This window comes from Candoia aspera, chromosome 1 (assembly GCF_035149785.1).
Source record: "Candoia aspera isolate rCanAsp1 chromosome 1, rCanAsp1.hap2, whole genome shotgun sequence".
NCBI classification, from domain to species: Eukaryota; Metazoa; Chordata; class Lepidosauria; order Squamata; family Boidae; genus Candoia; species Candoia aspera.
Window position 1 is genome coordinate 338,342,992 of NC_086153.1, and position 15,057 is coordinate 338,358,048.

Genomic DNA, 15,057 nt, shown 5'->3' on the forward strand with positions numbered 1-15,057 from the left:
CCAAAACACCCAATTCTCCAAGTGGGGCCTCACCGTAGATTGGCATAATGGGATGATTATACGGAATATAGTTTAAATTCGCTTCCTCGTGACTCCAAGCATGGGATTTTCCTGTTTTTCCCCCCAGCAACCAATCACTGGGTTGTCCTTTGCATCAAGATCTTCGCCTTCTTGACTCCAAAGTCCTTTTCTGGATGCCCCTGATGACTTTTGGATTTTCTGGGCCAACGAGCATCCCTTCACTCCGCCTGGGCTACTGGAAGCCCCATTTGGATGGTGGGAGCCAGGGCCGCTGCCGGATCTCCTTGCAATTATTCTCCTTTTTTCCCCCTTCATTTTACCACCCGGAAGTGTTTGGTGTCACCCCCAAACCCCTCCGTGCTCCCCCCCCCGTCCAGCACCTCCTTTAACAGGCAGCTCAAAGGCGCCTGTGTTGGGGACTCCCTTTGTGCCCCTCTTTCTGAACGGCTTTCGGTTTCCTGGGCTTCAACCCGTTGTCAATCCACGGGAGCAGCTGTCCCCTTCCGGCAGGGCTCTTAGGAGCCTTCGCTAGCCCCAACTAAGCCTCGCTGGTCGTGTGAACGCCGTGGGAGCGGCCGCTTCTCTCGCTGCCCCGGGGAACCCACCCTGCCCCGCTCCGGCGCGACCCGCAGTTCCGCGGCCGGCCAGGCGGCGTCGCTGCCGAGCGTCCGCCTTTTGTGGTCCTGATGCTGCGAGCGCCACTTCGCCTCCGTCTCCATCTCTGGTCGCCGCCCGCCGCTCGCTTCTTCCCGCCAGCATCCTCCCGTGCGCAGCCCGCCCGCCCGCGCCGGGACCCGGGGCATGGCCAGACTGCCGGCGAGCGAGCCCAGGCGGCAGGCGCAGCCTCAGCAGCAGCCGCCCCGCGCCTCCCCCATGAGCGGCGGCTCCGACCCGGAGGGCATGAAGGATCTGGATGCCATCAAGCTGTTCGTGGGCCAGATCCCCCGCAACCTGGAGGAGAGGGACCTCAAGCCCCTCTTCGAGCAGTTCGGCCAGATCTACGAGCTCACCGTCCTCAAGGACCGCTACACCGGCATGCACAAAGGTAGGGCGCCGGCCCCCTGCCGCCCCCCCCCGCGCCATCGCTCCCCCCCCCCTCGCCTTCCGCCTCGCCTGGGTTTCCCACAGCCCGGCCTTTCTCCCCAAATCTGGCGCCCTCCTTCTGCTGCCAGACGGGCCGGACTACAACTCCCATCGCGATGGGAGCTGTAGTCCGACACACTTGGGTGAAGGAGCCCCAGGTTGGAGAACAGGCGCTCCCCTCCATCCCGTGCTCTCTGCTTCCCTCCCCGCCACCGGTCCCCGTTCCAGTTGGGTTTCCTCAATCCCTTCTTCCCGGGCGCCTCCCGGGGTGTTTCTCCATCTTTTTCTCCACCCCCACTTTCCGATCTTCCCGTTTCCTCCTGATTCTTTCTCCCCGGATCCTTCCTTTCACTCCGGCCACCCGGCTTGCTTCTCACCGGCTCCACACACGTGCGTGCACACACCAGCATGTGCGCGTCCTCCCTCCCTCTCTCTCTCTCTCACACACACACATCCCCCCTCCCATTTCGCTGCTCTCGGGCCCATCCAACTGTTATTCCAAGGTGCTCCCATCCTTCTTCCTTCCTTCAACCTCCGAACCTTCTTTCCAGCCATTTTCTTTCTGATTTTCCCCACCCCATGGCCAGCTCCTGGGGTGCAGGAGGCATGACATGGTCAGACTCCCAGTGTGTCCCCCCCACACACACCCTGCACACCAGGCCTGCCACCCTGATTTTTTCTGCCATGTTTTTAAGAAGCTGCCAAGCGGCTGGAGAAGGAAATCTTCCTGTTGTGGGCCTGCCTCCTTGCAGATTAAAGATGGGGGGAGGGAAGGCCCTGGATCTGGTGTCAGCTGGGCTTTCTTGTTTCCCATCCCCAAACCATCTCCTTGTGGTGTTCCCTCCGGAGGTCCTTCTCCCAGCACCTCTGCCTCAGTCTTTTCCATCATCTTCTCCCTGTTCTTTCTTCCTGCACTGAAATTCCATCTCTCCCCCCCCCCCCCCACTCCTGCCATTGCTGCCAGCCTGTCTCATTTTAATTTTTCTGGCCTGCAGGCAACTCCCTTCTGACCCTCCCCCTTTCCTTCAATTTGTTTTTAAAAATAATCATAATAATGATAATAGACAGAAAGATCTGGAGGTCTGTGAAAGTGGAGGGAATGTGGTTTCATTAAAAAAAATTTTTTTTTTTGATGTTAAACAAACAAATGCAAATTTGGGAAAGTGATCCTGGTAGCTGACCCAGCAGATTGGAGCAAAGTGCAAGTGTTTTTAAAGGGGAGTTTTAAACAAGTACTAAAGGGGGTCCAGGTCTTAGGGTCAACTGTATGAGCAGCCAGGCCCACAACATTGCATCGAAGGAACCAGGTGTCTGTAGGCATGTGTGGATGCATGCACACTTACACACATGAATGATGTGTGTGACAGATGTGACTAAGAAAAGGTGCTTTCATTGAGAAAATGGTTCTGAAAAAGAAGACGTTAGTGTGGGTTTCAATCTGCAAATGACAATGAAAAGGTGAGGAAACTGGATACTGTGGGCTTGTACAAGAGAAGATTGGGGGGGATGGTGGAATTAATGGTGGAAAGGCAGACCTGATAGCATTCTTCAGATCATGGTAGGACTTTCACATAAAACAGGGCAAAGATGGTTTGTCTGCTGCCATAGACTGCAGGAACTAAGGGAGTTAAATTCCTAGGGTTTTTAGAAGGACATAGAGATCCTTCATAATCATATGAAGATTAGGACATTAGGAGATCCTTCATAATCATATGAAGATTAGGATGTTAGGAGATCCTTCATAATCAGTTGGAAGATGGAGCTGAATACCAGCAAGGAAAGTGGCATATCCTCTAGCACAGTGTTCCTCAACCTTGGCAACTTGAAGACCTGTGGACTTCAACTCCCAGAATTCCACAGCCAGCATGGCTGGCTGGGGAATTCTGGGAGTTGAAGTCCACAGGTCTTCAAGTTGCCGAGGTTGAGAAACAATGTCTAGGAGGAGCCATTCAAGAGAGGTTGGATGTCCTGTTTGAGAAGCTCGATTTTTATTTTTCTACTTTGAAGGTGAACTTGGCCTAGAAGATTTTAGCCTGGTTGCCATCAGGTATGGAGCTGGCCACCAAGAAAGGCAATTTTAAAACTGACTGCAAAAAAGTCACAAAGGTAGGGCTATCACTGGCTTAGAGTCATGAAAGCTGTTTGCTCCTTCCTAAATCCCAGAGAGTAGGCCTTAAATTCCAGCTGTTGGGGTGGCGCCAAATAAGAAGATGGCCTTCTGGCCAACTTCTCACCTCAACAGGTTGGTCACCCTGAATTCCTGAATGCTGTGCCTAGTCATGAATCAACAGCTGAACTCCCTGAATATCAACTGTTGGATAGTGGAGGGACCGTGGAGAGGTCAATCTTCCATGTTTGGGTGGGTGTCCCAAGCTGGTAAGGCTTGTGATGTGATGTGTGGCATAAAATGCTAGAGTAGAGAGACCTTTGGCCTGATCCAAGCCATCACTGCAGATGCATAGGTTGGACTGGTGTGACACCCTTAACCTGCTTACTAGAATAATCCATTTTCATCTGCAGGGGGGGTCAAAAAAATCAAGATGGCAGCCATGGGATTGAACCCCACCTTTATACACATGTGTGTTAAAAAGGTGTGAGGTTTTGAATGCACAGTTGTGACGGCCAGCCTGCTTTTGACCCTACCCCACCTGCAGATGCCCCGCCTTCAAAAATGGGAGAAGGATCAGGGGAAAAAAGACTGATGAGGAGAGTTAAGATATATCTTCAAAACCTTTAAAGAGCAGCCAAAGTGGAGGGAGGATGCTGAAATGGTAAAGTGGCCAAAATAGAGGGAAGCTGACATCCCATCTTTCATTAGTTTATTTTTAAATGTGTGTGCTTTGTAGAAGCTTTTTTAAAACTCTGTCAGCAGTGGCTTTTTAATTTGATTCTATCCTTTTAAAGTATTGGGTTTATCTACAGGCACACCCACCAAGCAAATAACAGTAGACCACAAAAATCATAGATCTGGCACAAATAAGGGAAAGGAAATATAGCTAGAATGGTTTTCCATCAACACCGTTTGTTACACATCTCCATACCTTTCTATCCTAGTCAGGGTGGCCCACAGGTGTGGTCAGAGAAATCAAGATGGCGGCCACAGATGGCAGCTCTGCCTGCGTTTTGTGGATATCACACATGAGGAGCTTTGCCTGCACTGTTGGGGCCACCATCTTGACTTTTTTGACCCACCCCTGCAACACCCTTGAATTTCCTTGGCAGCTATCCTTGCTTCCATCCATCATGTCCATCTACCACTTTCTACATCAGTGTTTCTCAACCTTGGCAATTTTAAGACATGTGGACTTCAACTCCCAGAATTCCCGAGCCAGCCATCTTAAAGCGGCTGAGGTTGAGAAACACTGCTTTAGAAAAACCGCATATTCTTTTGAGGGAAGAGGCCTCAAAGGAGGAAAATGGGAGGAAAAGGAGGGCATACTAACTCAGTTTTCTCAGGCTTGGCAACTTTAAGACGTGTAGACTTCAACTCCCAGAATTCCCTAGCTAGCCAGCCTGGCTGGCTGGGGAATTCTGGGAGTTGAAGTCCACACGTCTTAAAGTTGCCAAGGTTGAGAAATGCTGTTCTACATTGCCTTTTCCTAATTAAACTTCTCCTTTCTCCCTTTCAAGGAACAAACCAAAGTCAACCAACCAGGTCTCTCCTTGTCTTCCTCTTGACTCGTTCACTGTATTTGTTTTACAGATGGATCCTCATTCATTCCAATTTCCATTTCTATTGACCACTCCATTTCGTATTATCCAGCACCCATTCAATCTTACCCTGATCTCTTCTGATTTTACCAGACACAGTATGTACCCCATCTACACTCACAGCCTTCCCATTTTTTTCCCCACATTCTCCCAGTATTTATGACTTCCTTTTCATCCATTTTTACCTGGACATCACTTTTTAGGGGATTCATTTCAATTCCCCTCTTTGACAGATCAACGTAATTCCCTTGCCAGTCTCTAAAATACTCCAGTTTCACCCCAAATAATCTCATCACTTTTATTTTTAAAATTCCATTTATTTTGATGGAAGCTCCTTGTTCAGGTCTTTTTACCCGCTTCCAAAACATGCCATAACTGCAGTTGTTTTCTCTGATTCCTTTAATCTTACCTGTTCCTTGCTCTCTTTGATTACAATCCAGTGCAACTATCTTTTTCTCTATATAGACATTACATCACACCTTTCTCTCACCTACATTTTTGCACCAACTATTCCCTTAAATATGCAATCGCCAAGGGTCAGATGCGACTGAATGGATGATTCGATTCAACTCTCTTTAAAGGCCTTTTTTCCTCATCCGTGGGCTTTTTCACCTGTTCTTCCCACTGACCTTTTCCATCCACCCCATCAGCATAATTCCACCTATTTTTGTGGCACTGTGACATAATTCTTTTCACTGTTTCCAACATCAGCCTTGCGAGGTTGCAATGTCAGCCTTCTGAGACTTTTGCCACACCCCATTCCTTCTGTGAGCTCAGCCTCCTCTTATCTAACCCTTGTGTAGTCTCAGTTCTTCTTCCTGTCTCCCACGGTCATTCCCACACACCATTACGCCCAAGCAGCTTCCACATCCTCTTTCTTTGCACCCATTCCTTCCGTTGGGAGATTAATAATCTCATAATACTGTACATTCCACGTAGAATGAAAATTTCTCTTCCTGTGAATGTTCTACTTTCCCTGTATTTTCTTTCACATCTTTTCTTCCATGCCCGTTTTTTCACAAGATCCACCCCTGGCACCACCAAGACATGGTCTGTCCAGCATTCAGATCCTCTCATCAGCCTTGCAACCTTTGCTAAATCTTTCAGCAGAAGCCACCAAGTCAATCATGCTTTTGGGTCGATATTCATTCCTTTGCCTATGTACAAATGAATACTGTAGATTAGAACTTTGTGCTTGAAACCAACCAACTTTTTCTAAGCTAATACTCACTAAATAGTCATCATTGTCAAGGTTTCCTTGGTCTCTGGCCCAATCCCCTTTTCTGCACTCTTTCATCTCATTACCACACATTCATTCATTCACATCTAGCAATAACATTTTTTCCTCTGGATGACATTCATGGAGAACGTTGCCCAATTTCCCCCAGACTCACTCCTGGTTCTTCCATTTATCACCATTCTCTGGAACTTATCATGAAACTCCCAGCAATCTACGGATTCTGACTTTGGTCCCCACCCACAACAATCTAGATCCCACAAATTCATGCTTCTGGACATGCATCTTAGCTCTTTCGTTCATAATTCAACCCACACTTTCACTTCCTCACACGTATTCAGCCACTCCGCAGGATCCAACAACCCTCATTCAGATCTGCGACCTCCTTCCCCTTTCTCTTAGTTCACAGACCCACAACACAGCTCTTTCTCTTTCTCTTATTTAATTTATGAACTCGTGTTCTTGATCTTTTCCCAGTGTTAAATGACAGCATCCTGGCTCACACTCAGAATGCCGGCTTATTTGATTATGCATTCTAATTCTTATTCAGCATTTTTATGCTACTGTGTTAATGCATTGCAAGACATCCTGGGCTAAACTTGGGTTTGAAGAATGGCATACACCTTTTTGAAAAGAAAAAGAAAAAAGGAAGAAACTGCTGATCAGCTGAAAGCTGGACATCCCTATGGCTCATCCTGATGTCCATAGAATGAAGATCTCTCACTAACTCTTTTTAGAGGGTGGGTTGTCCTCATGGATGTGGTCTGAGTTTCGTTCCCTGCCATGCCAAAGACCGCCTACATTTATCCTTAGTGATTCCCATTTTAAAGTAATACTTTCTGTCAATGGCTAGTGGTCCCTGGCCATTTTGGCTTCTGCTGCAGGAGAAATGGGACACGGGTAGAGCCATCTGCCCATGGAATGCTGAACATGGCATTAACAAAGCCCCATTCAGACATGACACAGGTTCCTTATGGAATACCAGTCTTCTGGAAGACCACTAGACCCGTTTTTAAACAAATCTGCCTTTAAAAAAAAAAGTGTGTCTGTGTGAGAGAGAGAGTCCATTTAAACTGGGAAAGAGATCTATGTATGTTACATATTCAATGGTCTTTTGTAAGACCAATAAATCTGCCTGTTAAAAAAAAAAAAAGTGTGTGTGTGTCTGTGTATGTTATGTGTGTGTGTGTTATGTGTGTCAGTCCATTTAAACTGGGGAAGAGATCTATGCATGTTACTTACTTACTTACTTACTTACTTACTTACTTACTTATTTATTTATGCCTTTTGCCTACCATAGGACCATTTTATGTCCCCCATGGGATGCTTCGTGTGTTGGGACCTGTGGCCGCTTGCTACCAGTTCTGCAATTCTCTTGGCAGGACTGATCACTTTGGGATATTTAGGCATGGGGGTGAAATTGAGGAGGATTCTTCCTCTTCCTCTTCTAATCCAAGTGACAGGAAGGCTGGTGAACCTGTCTACAGGTCTTCTAGAAGACCACTGAACCTCTGTTCAAAAATAGCCCAGCTGAAACGTCATTAGAGTGGCGGACAGGCCAGGATGGTGGAAGGGAGCTCTCGCAGTGCATCATGGGAGCTCTCTCCTGCTTCACCCCAACGATCTTCCAGAAGACCGGTGGACCCATGTTAGAAACAGATGAAGTGACAGGTTACCGATATGGAGCGCCTTGGCACTTTGTGAACTTGGCACCAGTGACCTTCCACTCAGGATCAATTCTCCCACCCAGGCATCTGCTACCCTTGGGAGAGCGATGGTGGTGGTTTTTCCTGCCAGCTGGTGGTGTTAAGTAGAAGTCCCAATCCCTGCCTTTAAATTGTCCCCCAGGAATGCTGCAGAGGTAGGATCACTCACAAACAGTGTGGCTGCTGCTGATCAGAGCTTGGCTGTTGGACAGGTGCACATTATGCTGATATAAACACAACCACCTTGCTCCTGAATATGGTGCCATGTGCTTCCACTGCCCTTCCTTGGGAAAAGATGCTCTGTTGAGGTTGAACTTCCAGGGATGGAAAATTTGCACCGCAGTAGACATGGAAAGATGGAGGAGAACCAGGTTGAGGTGACAAAGCCTGGGTTCAAATTCCACTTCACTGTGTAGCTCCCTACATATGTTTGAGCCAGTCACTTTTTCTCAGCCCAATCTACTTCACAGAGTTGTTGAGGATAAAATGGGGGGTGACCACCCTCTATGCCAGTGTTTTTCAAATTTGGCCACTTTAATCTGTGTGGACTTCAACTCCCAGAATTCTGGCTGGGGAAGTCCACATATCCTGGCTGGGGAGTTCTGAGAATTGAAATCCACACATCCTGGCTGAGGAATTCTGGGAGTTGAAGTCCACACATCTTAAAGTGGCCAAGTTTGAAAAACACTGATTTGTGCCATCCTGGGCAACTTAGAGAGAAGACATCATAAAAATGTAGTAAATGTATAAGTAAATAATGGGGTCAGATAATTTGTGGCCAGAGGATGTGGTGGGAATGCAGCTGGTCTTAGCATGTTTTATGAATCAGACCATCACATAAAACTTTAAGAAGTTTGCTTATTTGGGCATAAGTATGTTATATGGACACAACCATTGTGTTTTGTTAACCAGGGTTTAGGCTTAAGAGTCTTGTGTGAACTCAGCCAGTGAGCTACTCTAACCCACAATCCACACTGCGGCCATTGCTGCATCTTGTGGCAATGAATTCCACAGGCTAATTGTATACCCTGCATCAAACGGAACGTTAGGAAGAGTCAGTATTTGGAAGTTGGCATTGCAGCTGTTAATTTTATCACCTTCCCCCAGCACTTGAAATCCTAATTTTGGCCCGCCATCCTGGTTCATTCACACCCTATTCCGCGGTCCCAGTTGGGTGTTGTAAAGCACCCAGGAGTGGGTTGAGTGGCTTGGGAGCTGCAATGCGTGTGGCAGGTGGGCTGACTTTGCCTTGCAAATTCTGCAGACTTGTTGAGTGTGTCATGTGTGCAGAGGAAAAACCATGAGTAATTTTTCCTCTGGAGAATTCCTGTCTGCTATCCATGACTTTCTTCTAATCCTTTCCAACCCAACAGAATGTTGGAAGGAAATTATGCAAAGGGGGGTCAGAATTTTAGTCAGCACGACAGCTTCCCCCAAATTGAATGCAACGGGACCCAACCAGCATGCAGGAAGAAGCTGGCGAAAAAGATATCAGGGTTGCAAATGGACCAGATCCAGCTAGGGGCTACGCAAAAAAAAAATCCAGGGGAAAAAAAATTCCCCAATCTATCCCATCTTTTTCAGAAGTTTGCCATGGCACCTTCTTAGGGATGCCAGAGAGGGACAGGCCCAAGATCACCCAGCTGGCTTTGTGCTTAAGGCAGGACTTTTTAGAGAAAGTGTACAGGTGGTCTTCAAGTTTAGATGGCAATTGGGACCGGAATTTCTGTTGTTAAGTGATACGGTCATAAAGCGTGATGTCACGTGACTGCATTGCTTAGCAAATGGCAATCCCAGCCCTTTGCTTGTGGGAAGCCAGCAGGGAAGGACACAAATGGAGATCATGTGACTGTGGGATCCTGCAACCATCATACAGTAAGTGTGAGCTGGTTGCCAAGGACCCAGATTGTGATCACATGACCAAGGGGGTGCTAGAATGGCCAGAACTTCGAGGATCAGTCGTAACCACCACTTATTCAGCACTGTCATAACTTTGAACAGTTGCTGAACGAGTGGTCGTTAACTGAGGACTACCTCGGTACACAAACACAAATAGAAAATAGAAAACAGATAAAGAAAATAAAAGAAGAAAGGACAAATGAGTAAACAATGGATCTAAAAAATGTGAAGGAGGTTATTTTCTGGCATATCATTAGTGAATTGATGAATTTACTAATGAATGAATACTAACAAGTGAATAAATCGCTTTAAGTGACTAAAAATCACCACTGAGATTTAAACAAGGTTTAATATCAAGAACCAGGGTCAATGTATTTCAAATCACCACATATAATCATAAAGTGCAATCAGTTGAATCAACACTAAGAATCTGTTCTGCTTTAAATATCACAGGAAATTGAGGTACGAACTTTATAAATAAAACTTCTAAATTTTAGATAGGGCACCAATCCATGTAATTAAATTACGGTCCAGGAATGGTTTCCACTTTGAATTAAATTCTATGTCGGATTTACTTTTAAGGTATGACTTCACCATACTCCCGCAGTTTGGAATTCAGCTTTTAACATTTGTTTCCTTCTAGTATGGATCATTTTCCAGAACTTTACAACCTTGCCATCCAATATGCAAAATCTGCTCATTACATTTCCAGCAATTTTTAGAGAATGAATTACCTATTTTAGTAATTAAGTTTGGAGTGACATACCAGCGATAAAACATCATGTAGCAATTCTTTCTGATATTCTGAGTAAATTTAACGTGTTTTCTTTCACTGAAATTCCCATTGTTGCATTGCTACTACTGCATTCCAATTCTGCAGCCATTCAATCTTGCCATCATTGACTTGTACAGTTTCTGGGTCATATTTCACCGACAGTTATCAGGCCCAGCAAAAGTTCTGAATTGTGTATTATAAGACTTTCTTATTCAGTCAATTCCCGCTTCTTTCTGCATTTTTTCTAGTACCATGTTACTTATTTGAAGATACTGAAACCAGTCAGGTCAACTAGATGTGAATTAAGAGTCTCAAAAAAAGATTTATCTTCGTCTTATTGATAATTAAATCTTTATTTATTTATTTTGAGCCAGTTTGGTCTGGTGGTTTTAAGGCAATGGGCTAGAAACCAGGGGGCGGTGAGTTCTAGTCCCGCCTTAGGCATGAAAGCCGGCTGGGTGTCCTTGAGCCAGTCCCTGTCTCTCAGCCCAAGAGCCAATCAGGCGTGGTAGGAGAGTTCTAGTCCCGCCTTAGGCATGAAAGGTGGCTGGGTGACCTTGGGCCAGTCCCTGTCTCTCAGCCCAAGAGCCAGTCAGGCGTGGTAGGAGAGTTCTAGTCCCGCCTTAGGCATGACAGCCAGCTGGGTGGCCTTGGCCCAGCCACTCTCTCTCAGCCCAAGAGCCAATCAGGCGTGGTATGGGAGTTCTAGTCCTGCCTCAGGCATGAAAGCCGGCTGGGTGGCCTTGGCCCAGCCACTCTCTCTCAGCCCAAGAGCCAATCAGGCGTGGTATGGGAGTTCTAGTTCTGCCTTAGGCATGACAGCCGGCTGGGTGACCTTGGGCCAGCCACTCTCTCTCAGCCCAAGAGCCAATCAGGTGTGGTAGGAGAGTTCTAGTCCCGCCTGAGGCACGGGAGCTGGCTGGGTGACCTTGGGCCAGTCCCTCTCTCTCAGCCCAACCCACCTCACAGGGTTGTTGTGGGGAAAATAGGAGGAAGGAGTAGTAGGCATGTTCGCCACCTTAAGTCATTTATAAAAATAATAAAGGCGGGATAGAAAATAAATAAACAAATAAATAAATAACATCTTGCCATCCAAACAAGTTATTAACTTTCCACTGATTACATTTCTTAGCGCTTTCCTCTTCATATAAGTAGCTGTATATAACAAAGCAGGAGGGGCAATGTGGTTTTTTTCTAACTGTGCATTTTGCTTTCATTTTATGGCTGCCTGCTACCCAGCGTGCTTTGGGGCTGATTGATTATCTGCCATCAAGTCAGTGTGAACTCAGCAATCACACAGATAGATTTTTCTCCACGATGGTCTGTCCCCAACCTGGTCCTGCAGGTTTTCCTTAGAGATAGGAGCGAGCTATAAGCAGTGTAAAATAATTAAAGTAGATAAAATAAAAATCTGGGTAGTTCCATTTTGCCCCTCCCTCCCCAGCTGTTTGTAAGAGTGGTATCTGTTTTGACACAATGGGGGCAGCTTTTTGACTATCCAACTGGCATTTAATCTGGGCTTGCTCGACATGCGGCCCTTGACTTGACTCGGTGTAGTTTTCTTTGCAACGATACAGACCTGCTTTTCCATGCTATCTTCCAAGATGCTTGCTAATTTCCCCATCAGACTTACAGCTCTGGATTTCTTGGTGAGCTCCCTTCTAACCAGTTTTGACCCTACTTAGCTTTTGAAGATCACCAATGTTGGTGAGATGTTGCCACCTAAGCAACTGTTCTTCAAGTTGAGTTGACTCATGGTGACAAGTCCACATCCATGTAGTTTTCTTGCCATTATACAGAAGTGGATTGCCATGGCTTTCTTCTGGCATAGTTTAGATTTCCCAGTCTAGCTCTCAACCTTAAACTTTCCTGGTCGTCCCCCATCCAAGTTCTCACCAGACATGAGCCTGCTTCACTTCCAAGCATAGGCAATATGGCCGCAGGGTTCGGTTCTCTCCCCTCTCCTTTTTAACATCTACATGAAACCGCTGGGCGAGATCATCCGTCACCACGGGGTGAGGTATCATCAATATGCAGATGATACCCAGTTATACATCTCCATTCCGGGTGAAGTAAGTGATGCTGTGGCCACCCTTTCCGAGTGCCTGGGGGCTGTGGGGGCCTGGATGGGGGACCACAGGTTGCGGCTGAACCCAGGGAAGACGGAGTGGCTGTGGATTAAGGGCTCCTCGATTTCTGGGAAATTGTCATCTTTAGTTCTGGATGGGGTGGCACTGCCCCAGACAGACCCGGTGCATAACTTGGGGGTCCTCCTGGACTCACGGCTCCTGCTCGAAGAGCAGGTGGCAGCCGTGGATAGGAGGGCCTTTGTGCAACTTCGGGTTGTGCGCCAGTTACGCCCCTTCCTGGAGCGAGAGGCCCTTTGAACAGTCACTCATGCCCTGGTTATCTCCCATATAGACTACTGCAATGCGCTCTACACGGGGCTACCCTTGAAGAGTATCCGGAAGCTTCAGCTGGTGCAAAATGCAGCCGTGCGGGCGATCTTGGGTTTCCCAAGATCAGCACATGTCACCCCTTTGCTTCACAAGCTGCATTGGTTGCCAGTATGCTTCCGGGTCCAATTCAAAGTGTTGGTTATCATCTTTAAAGCCCTACATGGCACAGGTCCAGGTTACCTGAGGGACCGTCTCCTCCCCATCACATCAACCCATCCCACCCGGTCGTGCAGAGAGGGCCTGCTGCGGACCCCGTCTGCAAGAGAACTCCATCTGGCGGGGTCCAGGAGGCGGGCCTGCTCTGCAACAGCCCCTGCCCTTTGGAATATCCTTCCCCCGGAAGTGAGATTGGCCCCCTCCCTCCTGGACTTTAGGAAACAGCTAAAGACCTGGTTCTGTACTTATGCCTGGGGCGGGAGGGAGAGTAGCCATTCCTGGGGATGGCTAGTTTCTTAGAAGGACCTGTTCTGCCTGCAAATCATAAAGAACTTCCAGCCATCGAGGGTTTTATTATGTTTATTTTATTGTGAATTGTAGTGTTTTACAGTTTTATATTTTTATTTATGTTTTACTGTAAACCGCCCAGAGTCCCTTTTGGGAGAAGGGTGGTGATAAATTTGATAGATAGATAGATAGATAGATAGATAGATAGATAGATAGATAGATAGATAGATAGATAGATAGATAGGCAATACCAGCTGGGTTGACTTCACTCAAATGGGATTCGATTATTTGTGGTTCCATGTTATTGAAATGATCCATTATCTTAACACGTCAGATAAAACAAGCAGTCATATTAAGCCATGGTTTATTTGATTTGGGATAGCATAGGATATGAACACAGCAATGCACTTAGATTTGCAGTTTAGTACGTTGTGTGAACTCAGTGCTAAAGCTGGACTTTAGACTGAGCTGACTCCTCCTTCTCTTAAAGAAAACCCAAAGTAGTGGTTAATATAGCATCTTGTGGCAGTGAGTTTCACAGGCTACTGGACTATATTTCGGCTCTGAAATCGGCACTGGGTGTGGTATGTCTGTGGGGGCAACAGAGAAACTTGCAACCTCCTTCAGCTGTCACAGCTTCTTGCTATTGTTCAAGATGAAAAGCCTCCTGGGGCAGATAAATCAATAACACCTCCCTTTTTGCAGCTGGGTGTTTGTTAGGCATGTGCGAGGACAGCCTTGCACATCCATGATAATGTAACAATTATGGCAGATGCTTCAGCTGGACCCCATTCTTCCTGGAAGAAACTTAAAGCAGAATACAAAATTGTTCCCCAGTTTATTGTCACAACAACCCTGCGAGGCGGGACGGGCTGAGAGGTAATTAAGCAGCATTGGGGAAGCTCTGTGTCCATTTGTATCTGGGATTCTGTGCTTTTCCTGACTCTGGAAAAGCAGGCAGACAATTTTCAGCGTGTGTGTGTGTGTGTGTGTGTGTGTAAGTCCCTGGGCTATGTCAATAGAAGAGAGGTGGGGGTGAATGTACCTGGACTAGTTACTTGTGCACACAACCTCTAACTGCCAGAGAGTCTGCAGGGAGGGGGTCAAAAAAGTCAAAATGGCAGCTGCAGCCATGCAGTTGGAGTTCTGCTCACACAACACATGTATAACAGGAGCAGGGCTCCCAACTGCATGGTTACGGATGCCAACTTGACTTTTTTGACCCACTTCCTTGCAGCCCCTCCCCTGCCAACTGCCATCCCATGCCCAGACTCAACCAAACTTCATAGAACAGTCTGTTCCCTCCCCACCTCCAAAGAAAAAATTCTCTGAATCCCCGGCCATTTCTCTCCCCCTTCGATTTTCAACATCTCTCTGCGGTGCCGGCTCCAGCTGGTGAGTAGGTTGCACTTTTCACAGATGGTGCCGCACAAACACATGGAACAACAGGAGAAGAAAAAAGTGTGTGTTCCATTTCTCGTGTCTGTAAACTGTCCCCGTTCAGGAAACAGGAGGGGGAAGAGAGACAGAGCAAGGAAGGAACAGGGGCTGTCTCCCATCCAAACACTGAGGAGGTCTGACCATGCTTAGCTTTTTGCAATCGGAGAAGGCGGGCTTGGTGTTCTAGGACAGTGTTTCTCAACCTTGGCAACTTTAAGATATGTGGACTTCAAATCCCAGAATGCCCCAGCCAGCTTCTGTGGACTTCACCTCCCAGAATTC

General features: G+C 47.1%; 1 protein-coding gene across 3 annotated transcripts in view; it reads left to right on the forward strand.

Annotated features, from left to right (window-relative positions):
- Positions 1 to 822: 822 nt before the first annotated feature.
- Positions 823 to 15,057, forward strand: part of CELF5 (CUGBP Elav-like family member 5) — a 71,702-nt gene continuing 57,467 nt past the window's right edge. For all 3 annotated transcript variants that reach the window (XM_063290900.1, XM_063290901.1, XM_063290902.1), the window contains exon 1: positions 823 to 1,066. In XM_063290900.1, coding sequence (XP_063146970.1) covers positions 823 to 1,066 — 244 coding nt within the window. The remainder of the gene's footprint in view (positions 1,067 to 15,057) is intronic.